General features: G+C 49.0%; 1 protein-coding gene across 2 annotated transcripts in view; it reads left to right on the top strand.

Annotated features, from left to right (window-relative positions):
* Positions 1-12,223, top strand: part of ANGPT4 (angiopoietin 4) — a 45,368-nt gene extending 33,145 nt beyond the window's left edge. The window contains exons 5-9 of one of the 2 annotated variants that reach the window (XM_050807147.1): positions 630-745; positions 2,104-2,205; positions 3,617-3,783; positions 7,697-7,827; positions 8,983-12,223. In XM_050807147.1, coding sequence (XP_050663104.1) covers positions 630-745; positions 2,104-2,205; positions 3,617-3,783; positions 7,697-7,827; positions 8,983-9,143 — 677 coding nt within the window. In that variant the 3' untranslated portion in view covers positions 9,144-12,223. The remainder of the gene's footprint in view (positions 1-629; positions 746-2,103; positions 2,206-3,616; positions 3,784-7,696; positions 7,828-8,982) is intronic. The other variant, XM_050807148.1, reaches the window with a different exon arrangement.
* Positions 12,224-18,873: the final 6,650 nt, after the last annotated feature.

The following is an 18,873-nucleotide window of genomic DNA, read 5'->3' as shown; positions in this document are numbered from 1 at the left end:
CTGGAGTTCAGGCCCCAGTAACTCTCTCCCAGAAAACTCTAGCAGCCTCCTCTCTGGCCTCTCAGCTTTGAGTCTCATCCTCTCCAGCCCCCACTCCACACCCTGGACAGAGTGCTCTTTCTCAGCCCAGATAATCTGGGCTCCTCAGCCTGGCATTCAAGGCTGACCTGGCCCGCCCTGCTGAAATCTCAGCTTCCTCTCTCCTTTTCCTTTCCCACCTTCTCTGTGCCAGCCTCGTTGTACCCTCTCAGTTTCATCAAACAACAAGGAGCCTCCCTGGTCTCAACTCCTCTCTCATGGTATGAGTCATTTCCTTTCCTTGGCCTCAGCCTCAGTTCCCCTCCTCATGCCCTGTCTTCACACACTAGGGCCCTTCCTACCTTGGGGCCTTTGCATATGCTGTTTCCTCTGCCTGGAACACCTTCCCCTTCCCCATTGGGCAACTCCCGCTCATTGTACAGGTCCCAGCTTACTGTCACCTCCTCTACGAAATCTTCCCAGGTCTGACTCATCTCCCTGTCCCCAGCACCTCCCAACCCAGAACCTGGCACAAAGCAGGCGGGCATGCGCACTTGGACCCTCTCTTTCCTTGCCCATCTCCAGCTGACTTTTGTGTTGTCCCTTTGCAGCCTTCATAACGGCAGGTGAGCAGGTGTTCCAGGACTGTGCAGAGATCCAGCGCTCTGGGGCCAACGCCAGTGGTGTCTACACCATCCAGGTGTCCAATGCAACGAAGCCCAGGAAGGTTAGGGGGCTCCCTGGGAACTGTGGCTGTTAGAGGGTACTGAGCCAAGGGCTTCCCAGACAGACACCCCCTGCTCCATCGGGACTTTGTCCAGTATCTGAAATACCAGAGGTGTAGGGATGGCTTTGACTTCTGAAACCCCCAGCAGTCAGGGGTCAGATTGTGGAGATAAGCAGAAGTTCCCAAAGTTGGCAGTGTATCCTTCACCAGCATCACTTTAGAGGTGCTTTCATCAGAACAGCAGGAAATAGTTCTGTGTTGGTTAAGATGATGATAGCTGATATTACAAACAACCCACAAAATTTCAGGCCTTAGCCCAAAGATGTTTCTTTCTAGTTTACATATTGAAGGCAGGACTTGGGATTCTGCCCCATGTGGAAATTAGAAACCAGGGCTAATGGAGGTGCCACCATTTTCAATGAGTGGCTCCCAAGGTTGTCCTAAAATTTAAGGTCAAGTCATCAGATAAGGAGGGTGACAGAGAAGAGCACGGATGTCAGGAGGGAGGGTCTGAGAGCCAGGCCTAGAAGGGAAACAACTAGCAGATTCCAACTTCACAATTTCCTTTTTTTTTTTTTTTTTTTTTTTTTTTTTTTTTTTTTTTGAGATAGGGTCTTGCTCTGGTGCCCAGGCTGGAGTGTAATGGCATGATCACAGCTCACTGCAGCCTTGACCTCCTGGGCTCGAATGATCCTCCTGCCTCAGCCTTCCAAGTAACTGGGACTACAGACACATGCCACCATGCCCTGGCTAAAATTTTTAAATATTTTGTAGGGGCAAAGTCTCCCTATGATCCTAGGCTGGTCTCAAACTCTTGGGCTCAAGCGATCCTCCCTCCTCGCGCCTAAACTGCTAGGATTACAGGTGTGAGCCACCATTGCTCTATTTCCTTTCACCCCCTCTTAATATACCAAAGAGAATGCCTCTGTTTGTCTCCAGGTTGTCTTTTACACTTCTCACACACCTGCTAAACTCTCCTTTCAACAAAAAGGGGTCAAGCTTCCATTTACCTAGTATGTGCCAGGCACTGTTCTAAACACTTTACGTGACTCATCTCATTTCATTTTCACAACCCCAGTTTGCAGATGAGAGACTGAGGCACAAAGAGGTTAAGGTATGAACCTCCATTTTACAAATGAGAAGAGGAAGGCTCTGAGAGGTCATTACTTACCCACCACTTTAGAAAAATGATGGCAATGGATGGGCAATTTGAGCCTGGATCTTTCTGATGCCCAGAACCCCCAGGCTCACCTGTTGCTCTGTGGGGGTCTGTCAGCCTAGCCACATTTGGGCCAGCACAGACCTGGCCTCTGGCTGCCTCCAAGGGCTCCCAGCTGTGCCTTGCCCACCCCCTCCAGGTGTTCTGTGACCTGCAGAGCAGTGGAGGCAGGTGGACCCTCATCCAGCGCCGTGAGAATGGCACCGTTAATTTCCAGCGGAACTGGAAGGATTATAAACAGGTAACCCTGCTGCCTTGGGGAGGGGCCGTTCAGCCCTGAAACTTGGGGCAGGGGTTGGGCTGTTGGAAGGGGACTGCTTTGCCCTCATTCCTCCCCCAGAAAAAATCAACTCATCTAAAGTTGACAGTGCACATCTGCTTTATGGTACCCCATCACCTGAATGTTCTTTTTGAAAGCTTTGACATATATTCTAAGAAAAAAAGTTTAGCTTTATTTTTGTTTTAATTTTTTTTAAAAAAATAATACATATACATTGCTAATTTTTTAAAGAATACAAAGGAGGGGACAGAATAAAAATCCCCCCCAGTCACCCCTGACTACATTACTTTAATGAAGTTTCTTGTCTTTTCATACACCTATGGTCATATCTGCAGGAGAGATTCATCAACGAGGAATTGCAGGGCCAAAGATCACATGTATTTTATCAGAAGAGAAACCCGATTGTTTTCCAATTTTTTAATTAGGTTTGAATAAAGGATTTTTTGTCAAGCTGACTTAAAATACTTAAAAACTCTTAAAGTTTTCAAAGCCAAAGAAATAGAAAAAGATTCCCACAAGGTGATACAGCAGTTCTGTTATTTGTGTCTGCTTGCTGTTTATTTAGGGAATACTTAAAAATAAATACCAAATTAAGTTATAAGTGTTTTGAACTAATTGGGTTTTAAACAATAATTAAAATGGCAAGGAGGAATAGGGTGTCCAGGTGCAGAAGTACACAAAAGAACACTGAATATTAACCATCAGGCTAATCCGCACTGCATCGTGACTAAATTGGGGAGCGGGCTTTGGGTGTGCCCCTGTCCTTGGTGCTGAATTCTTGTTCTGTCCAAGGGCATTGGGACATGACATTCCCCACACTCTCAGTTTTACATTTCTGTGTTGCTGAAATCTTGCAGTGGCTGCGCTGTCACTGAACAAAGTTTGCTCTATTTATGTAGCTGATTGAAATACTTATTTAATTTTTGTTGAGGTTTAACATACATGTGACTAAGCACACAAATAAAGTGTAAGTCTCAGTGAACCTTTACATATGTATTCAACCATGTGACCACCACTCAGAGCTAGACGCACAACACTCCCAGCACCCCAGAGGCCCACTTTGTGCCCCCTCCCAGTCAATACTCCACCAAAGGTAGTCACCAAAGATTAGTTTTCCTGTTCTTGAACTTCAGAGGAATGTGATCTCAGTAACTTTTAACAGGCTTTTACACTTACAAAAATCTTAGTCTTTTCCCTGCAGCAGGTGGAGGGCTCCCACTCCCAGTCCTGCCTACATTGTACTTATGAACTTGATCATTAAGCACAGTGGTTTTGTATAAGCAGCCCTGGAGCCTGGCCCAGCCCAGCTCCTCAGCCAGGGACATGGCCTCCTCCTCAGCATGAGTCTCACCCCACGCTCCCCTCCCTATAGGGCTTCGGAGACCCAGCCGGGGAGCACTGGCTGGGCAATGAGGTGGTGCACCAGCTCACCAGAAGAGCAGCCTACTCTCTGCGTGTGGAGCTGCAAGACTGGGAAGGCCACGAGGCCTATGCCCAGTATGAACATTTCCACCTGGGCAGCGAGAACCAGCTATACAGGTGGGCTCAGGGCCCAGACCGGTGTGGGGGCTGGGGTCTTCAGGCTAGTGGGTGGGCTGGGGTCCCCAGGCTAGTGTCTACAGAGTCTGCTCCAAGGGTCAGTCTCTGGGCGTCTCCTGTTCCTGCCATCTGTCCCCCATTTGGGTACGCGTCATGGGATCTGGAAGCAGCTGGTTAGCACTCAGCATGTCCTAGCCACTGGGTGGAGTGGAAAGAATGTCACCGGCGCTGCCATCTGAGGAGCAAGAAGGGGTCTTCCAAGGTCAGTCACCCCAAGTCAGCCTTTTTACAGAGACCCAGAAGCAAAAGGAGGTGACTTGCCCAGCCTGTCCTATGCCCGGGGTTGGGTGGAAGGGTCCCTGGGCCGGAAGTTGAAATTCCTGCGCTCATTGTGGCCTTGCTCCAGCTTGCTTTGGGAATTTGGACAAGGCAGTCTGGCTTCTCTGAGCTTCTGCTTCTTCAATAGCAGGATGAGCTTAAACATGACGATATTGTAAGATGATCAAGGTTTCTCACCCCGTCCTCAGCCTGGTTCTTGGTATATTTGGGAAAAGGAATTAGCATTTATTGAGCACCTACTATGTTCCAGGCACCATTATTCCATTTAATCTTCCCCACAACACTTTCAGGTAGGCATTACTGTACCTACTTTAGTAATATGGAAACTGAGACACCAAGTTTAAGTATCCTGCCCAAAGTTACAAGTTAAATGAGCTGGGATTTGAACTCAGATCTCCCCGCTGCCAAAACTCATGATGTCTCCACAACATGACATTGCCTCTCAGAGAAATTTAAGGATCTTTTAGATAAGCCTGGGTCCTGGCTATCTCTGAACCAGGAAAAAATTGGATTTATACACTCACACTCACAGGGCTGCAAAAAACCTCACATGTCATCTGGTTCTTCATAGATTCCCTCCATAGTTGCAATCATCATCCAGCTGTACTGGAATACCTCCACTGATGGGAAGGTCGCTTCCTCCCAAGGAATGTCTGAATGACTCTCTGTCCTCCTGAACTTTATGCCTGATTCCACTTCTGGGAACTTCTCAGTGATATGTCCCCATTCTTTCCTCCAGCTGAGTCCCATTTAAGCCACTGGCCACCAAAGCAAAGGCTTTTTTGAGGCAGGGTCTCACTCTGTTGCCCAGGCTGGAGTGCAGTGGTGTGATCACAGCTTACTGCAGCCTTGACCTCCCAGACCTCCCAGGCTCCAATGACCTTCCCACCTCAGCCTCCCAAGTAGCTGGGATTATAGGCATGCACCACCATGCACAGCTAATTTTTGTATTTTTTATAGAAACAGGGTTTCCCTGTTTTTATAGAAACAGGTTGCCCAGGTTCTGACATCCCTCCTTATGGGATCCATACCAACCTGATAATGCGAGGTCCAGAGCGGAATGAAAAATTCCTTGGATGTCCCCCTACTCCTCACACCTGACCAGTGAGTAGCTACAACACCATGTTGAGTTCCATTTAAGCCACTGGCCACCAAAGCAAAGGCTTAAGTCCTGACTCCATCCCTACTTCCCTGAATGACCCTGAGCAAGTCCCTTCACCTTTTCATATGTAGAATGTGTGCCTTAGGCATACCTACCTCAAAAAGGGTGTGATGAGGCCTGAATGAGATACTGCATGTGAAGCATTAACACAGTGCCTGGCATGTAGTAAACACTCAGCAAATAAATTACCATCACTGTCCCAAGGCAGCCCTTCATACCCTTCACTGGACTGCTTTCTGGGAGCACTGCTGTTCCCATCCCCAGACATAGTAAGTGCCTAAAAGGAAGCTGAGGGAGCCTCCCAAGTCTTTTCTACACAGAGAATGATTAAGTCTCATTTCCCTGGTGACAGACACAGTCTGTGACTGGAGGTGTGGTGACCGAGCCAACCACATACCCAGGCCCTGTATTCCCTCTGAATTCCCACTGGTGAATTTCTCAGGCCCTGTCCTGGGGGTACAAGAGCTTCCTTGAGCTTCCTTGGCCACATCTGCCATCCACTTGCCTCCACCCAGCAAGACCTTTTTTATTTTATTTTCCGTTTTATTTTTCTTTTCTTTTTTTTTTTTTTTTTTTTTAAGACAGGGTCTCACTCTATTGCCCAGGCTGGAGTGCAGTGGCATGATCACAGCTCACTACAATCTTGACCTCCCAGACCTCCCAGGCTCCAGTGACCTTCTCACCTCAGCCCCCCAAGTAGCTGGGATTACAGGCATGCACCACTATGCCCAGCTAATTTTTGTATTTTTTATAGAAACAGGGTTTCCCTATGTTGCCCAGGCTGATCTCGAACTCCTGGGGTCAAGCAATCAGCCTGCCTCAGCCTCCCAAAGTGCAGGGATTACAGGCATAAGCCACCCTGCCCAGCCTCAGCAGGACCTTCTTAATTGCTCCCAAATTGGCTCCCTACTTCGGCTGCCAGTGCAGCCTCCCCCAACCCTGCTGTACAAACACCCCACATTCTCTCCAACCAGGCCCAACCATCTGCCAAGGGCCAAATAATAACAAGCACTGAATGTGTTGAGCAGTCACCCCGGGCACTGCTCTTCACACTTCACACACTGACATCACCAAATCACAATAACAAATGACAGCAGCACTGTTAATTTCACTCTTGTTACCACTGGAACAGATGAAGAAATTGAGGCTCAGTGGGGTGAGACAATCCTCCAAGGCCATGCAGCTATCAAGTGGCAGAGCTGGAATTTGAATCCAGGCTTTCTGCCCCCAGATCTCATGGTCTTCATCACCAGGCAGGGTTGGACATGCCCACCAAGGCCACAGAGCCTGGCAAAGAAATAGAAACCCTCACCCGGCTGGCCGCAGATGTCGAAGCTGCAGAGCTGGGGTGCCCTGGAGCCCAGATCCATGGGGGCTGGTGTGGTCAGGGAAAGCTTCTTAGAAGAGGTGGGTGATTGTGAGGAGGTGTGATGGGGCTGGGGTTGCCAGATCATCATCAGCTGGGGAGCAAAGTGCACATAGGCTCTCAAGTCAGGCCACACTAGGCTGGCATGTGGCTCTGACCCTCATTCATTCTGAGACTTGAGCAGGTTTCTTTGGCTCTTGGGATTTCTGTTTTCGCATGTGTAAAATGGGAATAGGGTGTTGTGAGGATTAAATGAGAATGAGTTAACCTAGGCAAAGCACTTTGAACAATGTCTGACACATAGCAGATGCAAAAAGAAAGAAAGAAAGAAAGAAAGAAAGAAAGAAGGAAGGAAGGAAGGAAGGAAGGAAGGAAGGAAGGAAGGAAGGAAGGAAGGAAGGAAGGAAGGAAGGAAGGAAGGAAGGAAAGAAAGAAAGAAAGAAATGTTGCCGGGCACGGTGGCTCACATCTGTAATCCCAGTGCTTTGGGAGGCTGAGGCAGGCAGATTACTTGAGCTCACGTGTTCAAGACCAGCCTGGGCAACGAAGTGAGACCCTATCTTAACAAAAAATACAAACATTAGCTGGGCCTGGTGGCACGTGCCCATAGTCCCATTTACTCAGGAGGCTGAGGTGGGAGGATTCCTTGAGCCCAAGAAGTCAAGGTTGTAAAGAGCCGTGATCGTGCCACTGCACTCCAGCCTGGGCAACAGAGCAAGATGCTGTCTCTAAAGAAAAAAATATATATATATTAGCCATTATTATCATTATTGTGACCATTATCACTTCTCTCCAAGACTCAGGTTCAGTGAGATGGGGGAGGCCTGGCATACAGTAAGTGCTTTGTCCCTGGGAGGCAATAGGCAGGGAAGGCAATCCAGGAAGGGAAGCAGCCCAAGCCCTCCACCCAGGCTGGGGCCCTCCCTCCAAGAACACCTGGAGGGGAAGCCCAGCATGGGACAAAGCCACTGGGGGAGTTCTTCCTTGACACAGCCCCAACCTGACTCTGGGCCCTTCTGCCACCACCACCTCTGGGTGGCTTCCAGGCTTTCTGTGGTCGGGTACAGCGGCTCAGCAGGGCGCCAGAGCAGCCTGGTCCTGCAGAACACCAGCTTCAGCACCCTTGACTCAGACAACGACCACTGTCTCTGCAAGTGTGCCGAGGTGATGTCTGGAGGTAGGTGCAGGGTAGGGTGAAGTTCCACCCACCCACGGGCTTACCCAGATTGACACTCCCATTCCCTCCCCAGGTTCTTGTGTGCCCAGGTGCTGTCAGTAGGGTGGGTGCAGGTCCAGGCCTTGCCCACCCATAGGCTCACCTGGCTGTGCCCCTTCGGTGCCTTCCCCCACTGGGTCCTTGAGGTCCCCTCCAGGCCTCACCTCCTCCTAAAGCTGGCACCACCAGTTTTCCTCAGAGACAAGGCTAAAGGAACACTGAGTGCAGGGCCCCACGGGGAGGCACCTATCAGTCCTAACCCCAGGCAAGCCGAACCAGAATCAGGAGACCAGAGGGAGGCAGAGGGGCAGCTCCCCACCAGCTCTGACTCAGGCAGTGTTCCTTGGTAGGCACAGAGGTCAGAGAATGGGAAGTGGAGTGAATGGGAGACAGAGATAAAATAGGAAGAACAGAGACGGGGGAGAGACCTTCTGAGACACAGAGGACAGATGGAGAAAGAGAGAGACACCAAGGCTCTCGGAGTCATTGAGCAGCAGATGGAGAGCTACACCAGGGCAAAGAAGTACAGAGGGAGACGGGGGAGAAAGACTCAGCCCAACAAGAGGCCGGGAGATGAACACAGCGTGTGAAAGTTGGGGGCCCAGAGGAAGGGAGGGCCAGAGACATGAAAGGCAGAGGAGGACCAAGACCATCAGACAAAGATGAACACAATGGGACACACAGAGACAGACCCAAGCACAGAGACCATCAGAGAGAAAGAGATGAATCTGGAGAGTGAGAGACTCAGACAGAGTGACAGAGACCACTAGGAAGCAGTGGGGAGAGCGATTTGGGGAGGCTCGGGAGCTGGAAAGGCAGAGGGTCAGGGAGGGAGGAAGACAGGGACACCAAGGGCTCAGGGAGAAGGCCGGGAGGAGCGAAGGGGCTCGAGGAGTGGCCAGAGCCCCTTGCTGCCCTCTAGAGGCCCGGGCTGAGCAGAGGGTCTATTGCCCACCCCACCCCCACTCCCACCCAGCCCCATCCCCAGCCAACTGGCTTCCCAGAGGAGGTAACAGCCCCGATTAGTCTTTGTTCTCTTTGGGACACAGGGGCTGCCCTCTTGCCATTGGCTGGGCTCCCACCTCCACCAAGCACCTTTCCTCCCTCTTCCACCAGGGTGGTGGTTTGACGCCTGTGGCCTGTCAAACCTCAATGGTGTCTACTACCACGCTCCTGACAACAAGCACAAGATGGACGGCATCCGCTGGCACTACTTCAAGGGTCCCAGCTACTCGCTGCGTGCCTCTCGCATGATGATAAGGCCTTTGGACATCTAACAAGCAGCTGTGCCAGAGGCCGGACCACACAGGAGAAGCTCGGACTTGGCACTCCTGGACAACCCGGACCCAGATGCAAGACACTGTGCCACCACCTTCCTTGACACCCTGGGCTTCCTGAGCCAGCCCTCCTTGCCCCAAAAGCCCAGAAGGGTCATCTGCCCCCCTACTCCCCTCTGTCTGTTACATGGAGGGTATTCAGGGCCCATCCCTCTGATGTAGTCCTCACCCTTCTTCTCTCCCTCCCCCTTCAGGGGCTCCCTGCCTGAGGGTCCTTGAATGGGCTGAGAACAGACCAAACTAGACTCTTCAAAGGAATACATGACCAACGGTGGGGTTGCAGGCAGGTGGAAAGGTATTTGCACACCAGAAGCTGCCCAGATGGCCCAGGTTCTATCCCTTGGGTTGGCGAGAAGGCCATCTCCCATTCCAAGCTCCTGTTCCAAGCTTTCCTAGTCTTGAGATGTCCTTGAACTTTCTTTTCAAGTCTGAAGGGGCTGCATCCACCCCTTAATGGGTGGGTTAATCATTATTTCCCCTTCATACTCCACCACTTCTAGGCTCCAATGACTCTAGAGCTCAGGGTCTTTAGACTTCACCACTTCTAGGCTTTACCACTTCACCACTTCTGGGCTCCAATGTTTGGAGCTCAGGGTCTTTAGGAGACCTAAAAGGACATGCTCCTTCACCTCCAGCATGTCCTAGAGGATGTGTCACAGGGAATAACTATGGCTTGTCTCTAAAAGTACCTATGAGCAATGAGAAAAAGAAACAGCAGGTTAAGTCAAAGTGAACAGGCACTCTTAACTGCAGGACTGATCAGAGCCTTTAATATGGCCAAGTGCCTTGTGACTACCCATGAAGTGGCTAGAGTGGGCAGCTTTCTCCAAATTTACTTATTTGAAAATGGGCTCAGTTTGTCCCAGAGCATCTCACAGAGCTGTAGATGCTCTTGGACAAAGCTAGGGCTCCCCTGGCGCAAGGAGGAGCCCCACAGCCCCATCCCCACCTCAGCTATACTCACCCTTTTTGGCTACAAGGGCCACAGTGACAGCCTCAAACAACCTCTAAAAACAACTAGAAATAACCTTTCAGTTGAAACAGATACCATCCCTGAAGAAGGGTCTAGAATTTAGTCCCTGCCTGTGTTATAGGCTCATGCCTTCCAAAGCTCCTTCAAGCCCCAGGAAGCTGATCTCTACCTGGGTGGCTTCCCTCAGGACTTCCTGTAACCTCAACTCCCCCAGGCTCAATTACAGGGACTGTTGGGCAGGACATCTGTCTCCAAGTCCAGATCCTCTCTGCCTCCAAGCCGAAGCCCCTAGCCTCCCTCCCCTTCCCCATCCAGCAGTGATGCTGACTCTGTGGTGGTAGGTGGGGAGCTGCAGGGAAGGAGATCAGGCCTCTGCCTGAGCTTGGGAGACCAGGGCCCACGTAGCTTCTTTCAGAGGATGGAGTCAGAAAGGATCCACAGCCACCGTGTCACCTGCCCCCATCACTGTGTCATGCTCTCTGCCCTGTTGTCATCAGCCAACACCCAGGCCTAGCCAGGAGCCCATCTGTCCTACCGCCAGGATACACATCTGTCCTCAGAAGGTTTTCTCCTGGATGAGGCTGGGCCAATGGGAATAGGATACCTTCATCCTCCTGGCTCTGCCCCAGCCCTGAGTCCCACTCTCAGCCGATCCCTGAGCAAACCCAGCACAGACTGACTTTGATCTTATTCCTGGGAAACAGCACTTTTCCCCTTCAAGACCCAAAGGACATGGTTGCTGATGGTGGCACTTCAGGCAGGATGGGAAATCTTTAGGGGTAGGTTGCTGCCCAGAGAGCTCAAATTGCCTCAGGCAGCATTTGCCCAGCAGACTTTTATTTAGCCTCTACTGTGTGCAGTGTGGTGTGGTAGGCAGGGCTTTGGAGTCGGACAAACCTGCTCCAGCTCTGACACTTTGGTCCAGTGGCTCAGCCTCTCAAGGCACCAGTTGTCTTCTCAATCGTCAAAGCCTCAGTTGTCCCATCTGTAAAATGGAGATGATAATATTCCTTCCCGGCTGGGCTGTGGCAAGGAGGAAATGAGACCATGTATGTCATCATCTTAGTAGAGCCTGGCATGAAGCAGGTGCCTAATAATGTTTGTCCCCAAAGAGGTGAATGGGGTGAGGAAGGTATTCCCCAGCACATGCCGCTCCTTCTCCTGCACTCAGGTGAGGAAAAGGTGTTTTATTTTTGTATCCACGTCATTTATTTTTCTACTGTAGTTTCTAGGCTGATTGCAAGCTAGAGAGGAGACAGGGCAAAGCTGTGAGGCCCAGGGACAGAACTCCTCTGGGTGGCATGAAGGCCCAAGTCCCTCTCTGTACTCCCATTTTATAAGGGGGCAGGGAGCTGATTTGAGTTGCCCTCAGACACCTGTTCTTCGTGTCATTTTATTTTATTTTTTTGAGACAGTCTCACTCTGTTGCCTAGGCTGGAGTGCAGCAGTGGCATGATCTCGGATCACTGCAATCTCTGCCTCCCAGTTCAAGTGATTCTCCTACCTCAGTCTCCTGAGTAACTGGAATTACAGACACCTACCACCACACCTGGCAAACTTTTGTATTTTTAGTAGAGACGGGGTTTCATCATGTTGGCCAGGTTGGTCTCAAACTCCTGGCCTCATGTGATCCACCTGCCTTGGCCTCCCAAAGTGCTGGGATTACAGGCGTGAGCCACCATACCCAGCCTCAGACACCCGTTCTTAAATATTCATCCTTCTTTCTTATCTTCCTTCCTCCTCCATGCCAGGACTCAGGTACAAGGGATAGAAATTCTAGCCCTAAGAAATAAATTGACTCACAATTTATTGTCTAAGGGTAAAGGCAAGTGAGGTTAGATCCAGAGGCTCAAATGATGTCAGCTCCAACTCTCAGCCCCTCCATCTGCCCCTCCATCTGCCCCATTGACTTCATTCTCAGCCAGGATCTTTCCTCACAAGAAGGCTCTGGCAGCCCCGGGCTCGTGTCCTCCCAGCTCAGGATCCCTGACTCGGGGAGCTCCCCTGTCTCCGTGGTTCCAGTAAAGGAATGATTTTCTGCAGCCAGGACTGGTCCTGTGTCCATCCTTGCGCTTATCACTCTTACTCTGCTTGATCAGACCTTGGTCATATGATCACGCCTGGCACCAGCAGTGGGGTCAGTGCCACCCAAGTCATGACTTCAGGAAGCAGGGATGCTGGGCAGGCAGGAGCAGGTGTTCACCTTCCCTCCTTCCCTGTCCCTGGCTCCCATCTTCTCTCCACCTCTGTGCCCTCTCTCAGCCTCTCCGTCCCCAGGTCGTGACCCGAGGCTCCAGTTCATCCCAGATTGCCTCAGACTATCATGGACACAGCTGTGTCCTGCCCAGGAATATTAGGTCCTGTTCTCAGTCCTGGCTCTGCCATTGGATCAGAGCCCCTGGCCCTCTCTGAACCTGTTTCCCATGGACAGAGCACCTAGCAACCTCTGGAAGCCCTTCCGACAGTGATGCTGACTCACAATGGCTGCAGACAAGACCAGCCTGAGGATCCTGGGCAGCACAAGGCACTGTAGAGGGCATGGCTGGTGTGGTCTCAAGCCTAGATTGGGTCTCCTGGGGGCCACAGCTCATAGGGACCAGCCTCTAGGATACCTGCATCTGCGGGTTCCTATGCAAAACCCTTGTCACCTCTCCCTGCACCAGGTTAGTTTTCTTACCATTTGAGTGATGAAGAAATTAGGCACTGGGCACAGTGGCTCCTAGCCTGTAATTCTAGCACTTTGGGAGGCCAAGGTGGGTGGATTGCCTGAACTCAGAAGTTCGAGACCACCCTGGGCAACATGGTGAAACCCCGTCTCTACTAAAAATACAAAAACTAGCTGGGCATGGTGACACATGCCTGTAGCCCCAGCTCCTCGGGAGGCTGAGGTGGGAGAATTGCTTGAACCGGGAGGCGGAGGTTGCACTGAGCTGAGATCTCGTCCCTGCACTCCAGCCTGGGTGATGGAACCAGACTGTCTCAAAAAAAAAAGAGAAAGAAAAGAAAAAAGAAATTAGGGCTCAGAGAGGGAAAGGGTCTCATCCAAGGCAGCACAGCCATGCACCACCTCCAGCACATTTGCATTTGTAAGCTGCCTTCCTCTCCCAGAACATTCTGGACATCTGGGTATCTACCACCAAACTCCTATACCAAGGGCAGGAGGAACTTCCTGGAAAGGCCTCCAAGACCCCTCAGTCTCTCCCACTGGCACCTGATGGATCCTGAGGGAGCCAGATCGGCAGAACACAGCATTTCTGAGATCTCTACAAGTTCCCAGCAAAGGCAGTTTCCACACTGGGGAGAGAGTTCCCTGAGTACACCCCAGAGACATCCACGACGGGCGAGGTAGAAAGCGGCCATGTGCCGAGGGTGAGGGATGATCCTCATCAGGATGGTTTGTCTCAGTGGCTGGGGAATTTGACCCTTTTTTCTGAGTTTTCCTTCCCCTCAGTCTGTGTGGGCCTTCACCTCTCCCATTTAAAGATGCTTCAGAAAGCTGACAGCGTCACCTTGGCAACACCAGAATCAACATCCTTAAATGAGAAGATGAGGTGAAGTGACTTGCCATGATTTGTTCATTCTACTTTCCCTCCTTAATAAAGCAGCTCACAAAGCTGTAATAATTAATCCAACATGGCACAAGTATAAGGATTAGCAAATGATGATCACAAATAATCCATGCGATATATGTGTATTATTTTTTATCGATCTCGGTTAACCTTGAGAAAGAAAATAATTAACCAGACTTGCTTTCTGATGTGACACAAAGGATAAGCCCACACCAGCCCACAGGCTATAAAAACAACTGACGGATATCATAATGCACAACCACTCAATATCCGTGTGACCTTAAATAAGTTGCACAACCTCCCTGTGCCTCAGGTTCCCCTCTGTAGCAAGCTGGTAATACTGCTGCTTCATGGGGTCATTGAAGGATTGATCAATGAATTTTTCTTTGCTGTGGCATGGGCATATTTGGCATCTGGTGAAGCCATGGACCCCTCCTCAGAATGGTGTCTTCACGTGCTTAAAATAAAATTAAATGCATTGGATTATGAAGGAAACAAATTATATTAAAAACACAGTCATTGGTCGGGCACGGTGGCTCACGCCTATAATCCCAGCACTTTGGGAGGCCAAGGCGTGCAGATCACAAGGTCAGGAGATCAAGACCATCCTGGCTAACACGGTGAAACCCCATCTCTACTAAAAATACAAAAAACGTTTAGCCAGGCATGGTGGCGGGCACTTGTAGCCCCAGCTACTCGGGAGGCTGAGGTAGGAGAATGGCGTGAACCCAGGAGGCAGAACTTGCAGTGAGCCAAGATTGCGCCACTGCACTCCAGCCTGTAAAAATACAGTCCTCTGTAGGCACATGTGTTATGCCAAGTTCCTGTGAGGGCCCAAAGGACACATCTGTTGTACCAAATAAGTTCCAGAGCTGAACCTCAGCACACATGTGTGCATCTGGGCACCTGTGCACAGAGCTTGTATGCACAGAGCAGGAACACATGCATGCTACAAAAGGCTCAAGAGCCAGACTCCAAACTCACTGCCCTTGTTGATGATTTCCAGCTGATGGAAGATGGAAAGGCGAAGGTAGATGTGTTTTGGAGATAAAAGGCCTTGCTTCTCTGTTTACTGTCTATGTGACCTTGAGCGAATTGATTGACCTCTCTAAGACTCAGTTTTCTAGAATATAATATGGTTCTCTTCTCTCAGAGAAAGGGTGGAGTTCAGTGAGGTAACAGAAATGTAAGCATTGCATCATTCAGAATGCTCTGGGCTGCAAGTAACAGAACACCAACTCCACTGGTTTAAATGAAAAAGAAATTGATCATCTAGAGGTAGGCTTCAGGGATGACAGGAATCAGGACCTCAATGATGTCAGTAAAGCTCCAGGCCACTTCTGACCCTCCACTCAACCACTCACTCTTCCACCTCCCTGTCAGATTGGTCCCAAATGTGGTTCTCCTGGTAGTCCATACTGGAGTAGTGTCCACACTGTGTAGTGTCTTTTCCCCACCAGCAGAAGAGAGAACCTTTGTTTTTCTTTTCATTCCTTTTTTTTTTTTTTTTTTTTTTTTTTTTTTTTTTTTTTTTTTTTTTTGACAGAGTCTTGCTCTGTCTTCTAGGTTGGAGTACAGTGGTGCGATCTCAGCTCACTACAACCTCTGCCTCCTGTGTTCAAGCAATTCTTGTGCCTCAGTCTCCCAAGTAGCTGGGATTATGGGTGCCTGCCACCACACCTGGCTGATTTTTGTATTTTTAATAGAGACTAGGTTTCATCATGTTGACCAGGCTGGTCTCAAACACCTGACCTCAGGTGATCCACCCACCCCAGCCTCCCAAAGTGCTGAGATTACAGGCGTGAGCCACCACACCCAGCCAGCAGAAGAGGTAACAGTGTTTTCTGTCAAACTGGAAGAAAGGGACTCTGCTAGTCAGGTAAGGGAGGGCAGTTGATAACTGGAATGGCACACCTTGGAAACCGACACAGAGCCCTTCCCTCCTGGGCCTCGGTTCCCCCATCTGGATAATGGGGGCTGGACACCCTCTGGTGACCCTTAGGTATAGCCTTTAGGAATCTTCAAATTCTCACCATCCGAGCCCGGGTCTCAGTGATCCACATGTGCCACCTCTCCCAGGATTCCACTGCAGATCTCTCACCTTCATTACTTCTTCCTGAGACCAGCTCAAGACCAAATAATGGGACAGTAAAACTTCCAAGGTAGAAAAGAATCTAAAAATGCCTGCCCAGTTTGAGCAGGAATGAGCTTGTTGCTCCAACTTAATATATAGAGAGCTTTACAAGTAGGAAGGGATCCTCTCAGACCCACTAATGTTGACGGAAATTGAGAAAGAAGAAAGCAGCCCTGACATCCAGGGGCCGTCCTGGATAGTCATCAGCTAGGACTGGGTGTTGCTGCGAGTCAGCCCAACACGCACAGGGAACAGCTTATGTCCTGTCCAACATTAATGATTGCCCAGAACACCAACATCAGATGAGGTCCTCAGTGATTGATGAATCAAGACAAAATGTGGAACACTCTGTAACCGTGCCTGAACAAAGACAAATCATGCACATTTCCAAGCCACAAAAATGACCAAACACCCCCCAGTCCCAGCTAATACAAGTGACCACTGCTTCTTTCCCAATGAAACCGTTAGCCTTGTTGAGTCTGCCTTCTCTATAGAAAGGACTTGTTAAGATCCCAACTGCATAATTACCCCCACTTCCTGAAGTGATTGGACTGGATGCTTCCTGAAGCATCCAATCTGAAGAAAACTCCCACATCCTCAAACCCTATTCAAGTCACCTAACAAAAGGCCAATCCTATAATAAGCCTTTTCTAACACTCTTACCAAGACATTCCAGGGTTCCCCATGGTGTGCACTTTCTTGTCCAAATGAGTAATAGACCCACTTATTTAACTACAGGTGCGTTCCTGGTGATCTTAGGCCCTTAGGAGGGCATTGACAGTAAATTACTTATTTGTGTGCATTCATAAAGTGAGCTATCAATTCCTTAGGCCTATAGTTCCCGAACAACTAAAAAGACTGAAGCAAAATTATCAATTAAATACTAATGCACTACAAAACTAATAATAATTATTATTATTTATTTATAATTAAGTTATTAATAATCATGAATTTTTTTTTTTTGAGACAGTCTCACTGTCACCCAGGCTGGAGTGTAGTGATGCAGTCATAGCTCACTGTAACACCTCTGCCTTCCAGGCTCAAGAGATCCTCCCACCTCAGCCTCCCAAGTAGCTGGGACTAGAGACATGTGCCACCATGCCCAGCTAACTTTTGCACTTTTTGTAGAGACAGGGTTTTTGCCAAGTTGCCCAGGCTGGTCTCAAACTCCTGGGCTCAAGTAGTCCACTGGCTTTGGCCTCCCAAAGGGCTGGGATTACAGGCATGAGCCACCACACCTGGCCAACAATGATTATTATTACTGTTTATTCACCCAAACACTGCTGTATGTACTGTCCCTGCCTCTCTGATTCAATTCTCACAACCTCCCTGAGAAATAAATTCTGCATCCATTTAAAATTAGGCTTGACTGCATGTAATAGAAAACCCAAATAAACATAGATCTACAAAACAAAGGGGTTTGTTTATCTGTTAGCTTTTGTGACATAAAAAATACCCCAAAACTTAGTAGCTTAAGTAGCTTAAGTGCACCACCCTTCCGGAGGTAGAACATAACTCCCACTCCTTAAGCATGAGCTGCATGGAGTGACTTTCTTCCAAAGACTACGGCATGGAATGGAGGAAAGAAAGAGTGGCTTTACAGTGGAGAAACATGCCAGCGATCAAGGTCAATATCCACAGTGAGAAGTCGTATTGATACTATGTCCCCCCATCTAAAGCGATGACATTGGCACTTCACCTTTGCGGTCTTCCTCCCTAAACACATCACCGCTGTCTAATCACAAGAAAATCACCAGAAAAATACAATTTGAGGAATGTGTTACAAAATACCTACCGGTTGTCCTCAGAACTATCAAGTTCATCAAAAACAAGGAAAGTCTTTGAAACCATCACAACCAGGTGGAGCCTAAGGAGACACAACTAAATGTAATGTGGAATCCTGGATGGGATCCTGGAACAGAAAAGGGATATTAGGGAGAAACTGAGGAAATCTGAATGAAGTATGGACTTTTCAGTTAATAATAGCAGTACTGGCTCATTTGTTGTGACATATGTACCATACCCTAATATAAGATTTTTTGGTTTTAATATGTATCATACCCTAATATAAGATTTTTTTGGTTTTGGTTTTTGGGTTTTTTCACAGACAGGGTCTTGCTCTATCACCCAGGCTGGAGTACAGTGGCGCAATCATAGCTCATTGAAGCCCCAAACTCCTGGGCTCAAGTAATCCTCCCACCTCAGCCTCCTGAGTAACTAGGACTACTGGGATGCCATGACACCCAGCTAAATTTTTTATTTTTATTTTTGTAGAAATGTCCTAAAATAAAAGTCTTACTTAAAAAAAAAAAAAAAAATCAGGGAAGAGTCAGCCCAGGGCTGCTGCAGTCTCTGTGGTATCAACAATGTTTCAGGTTCCTTCCAGCCTCATGTTGCTTCATCCTTATCATATGTCTTCATCCTCAAGGTCACTTCTTGATTCAAGATTGCTGCTGGGGCTCCTGCCATAATGCCTGAGTTCCATGTAGGGAGAAGGAGAAAGAAGAGCAAATGGGCTTTCCTCCCAGAGGTATCGGCCCCCTCTAGCGGTAGTCCTCAGAAGCCTCTCGCTGAATAACTTCCACTCACTGGCCACCAGTAGCTGTAAGAGAGGCTGGGAATAAAGTCATATTTAGCTGGATATATCACCATGAGGAATAAAATCAGGATTTGGTCAACAAAAAACAGGGAAAGAAGGGAACTTCATAGGCAACCAGCAGTCTATCAGGTGCTATTACAATTTCATTTTAAAGATGAGCAAAACTGAGGTTTAGAGAGGTTGAGTGATTTGTCCATAGTCTGAGGACTGGGCAGAGAGGAAGACACATTTGAAGTCTGAAATTATGAGTCTTAAGCCTGCAGCCCTAAGCATTAAGCTATGCTGCCATATCATCAATGTAACAATATTAATTAATTAATGATATGGTTGATGTTGCTTTGCTAAACCTGAATTGCCACCAGCAGTGTGAATGTGGGACACTCAATTGCGATGCC

Source organism: Macaca thibetana, chromosome 10 (assembly GCF_024542745.1).
Source record: "Macaca thibetana thibetana isolate TM-01 chromosome 10, ASM2454274v1, whole genome shotgun sequence".
NCBI lineage: Eukaryota > Metazoa > Chordata > Mammalia > Primates > Cercopithecidae > Macaca > Macaca thibetana.
This window is presented reverse-complemented; position numbering and strand designations above follow the sequence as displayed.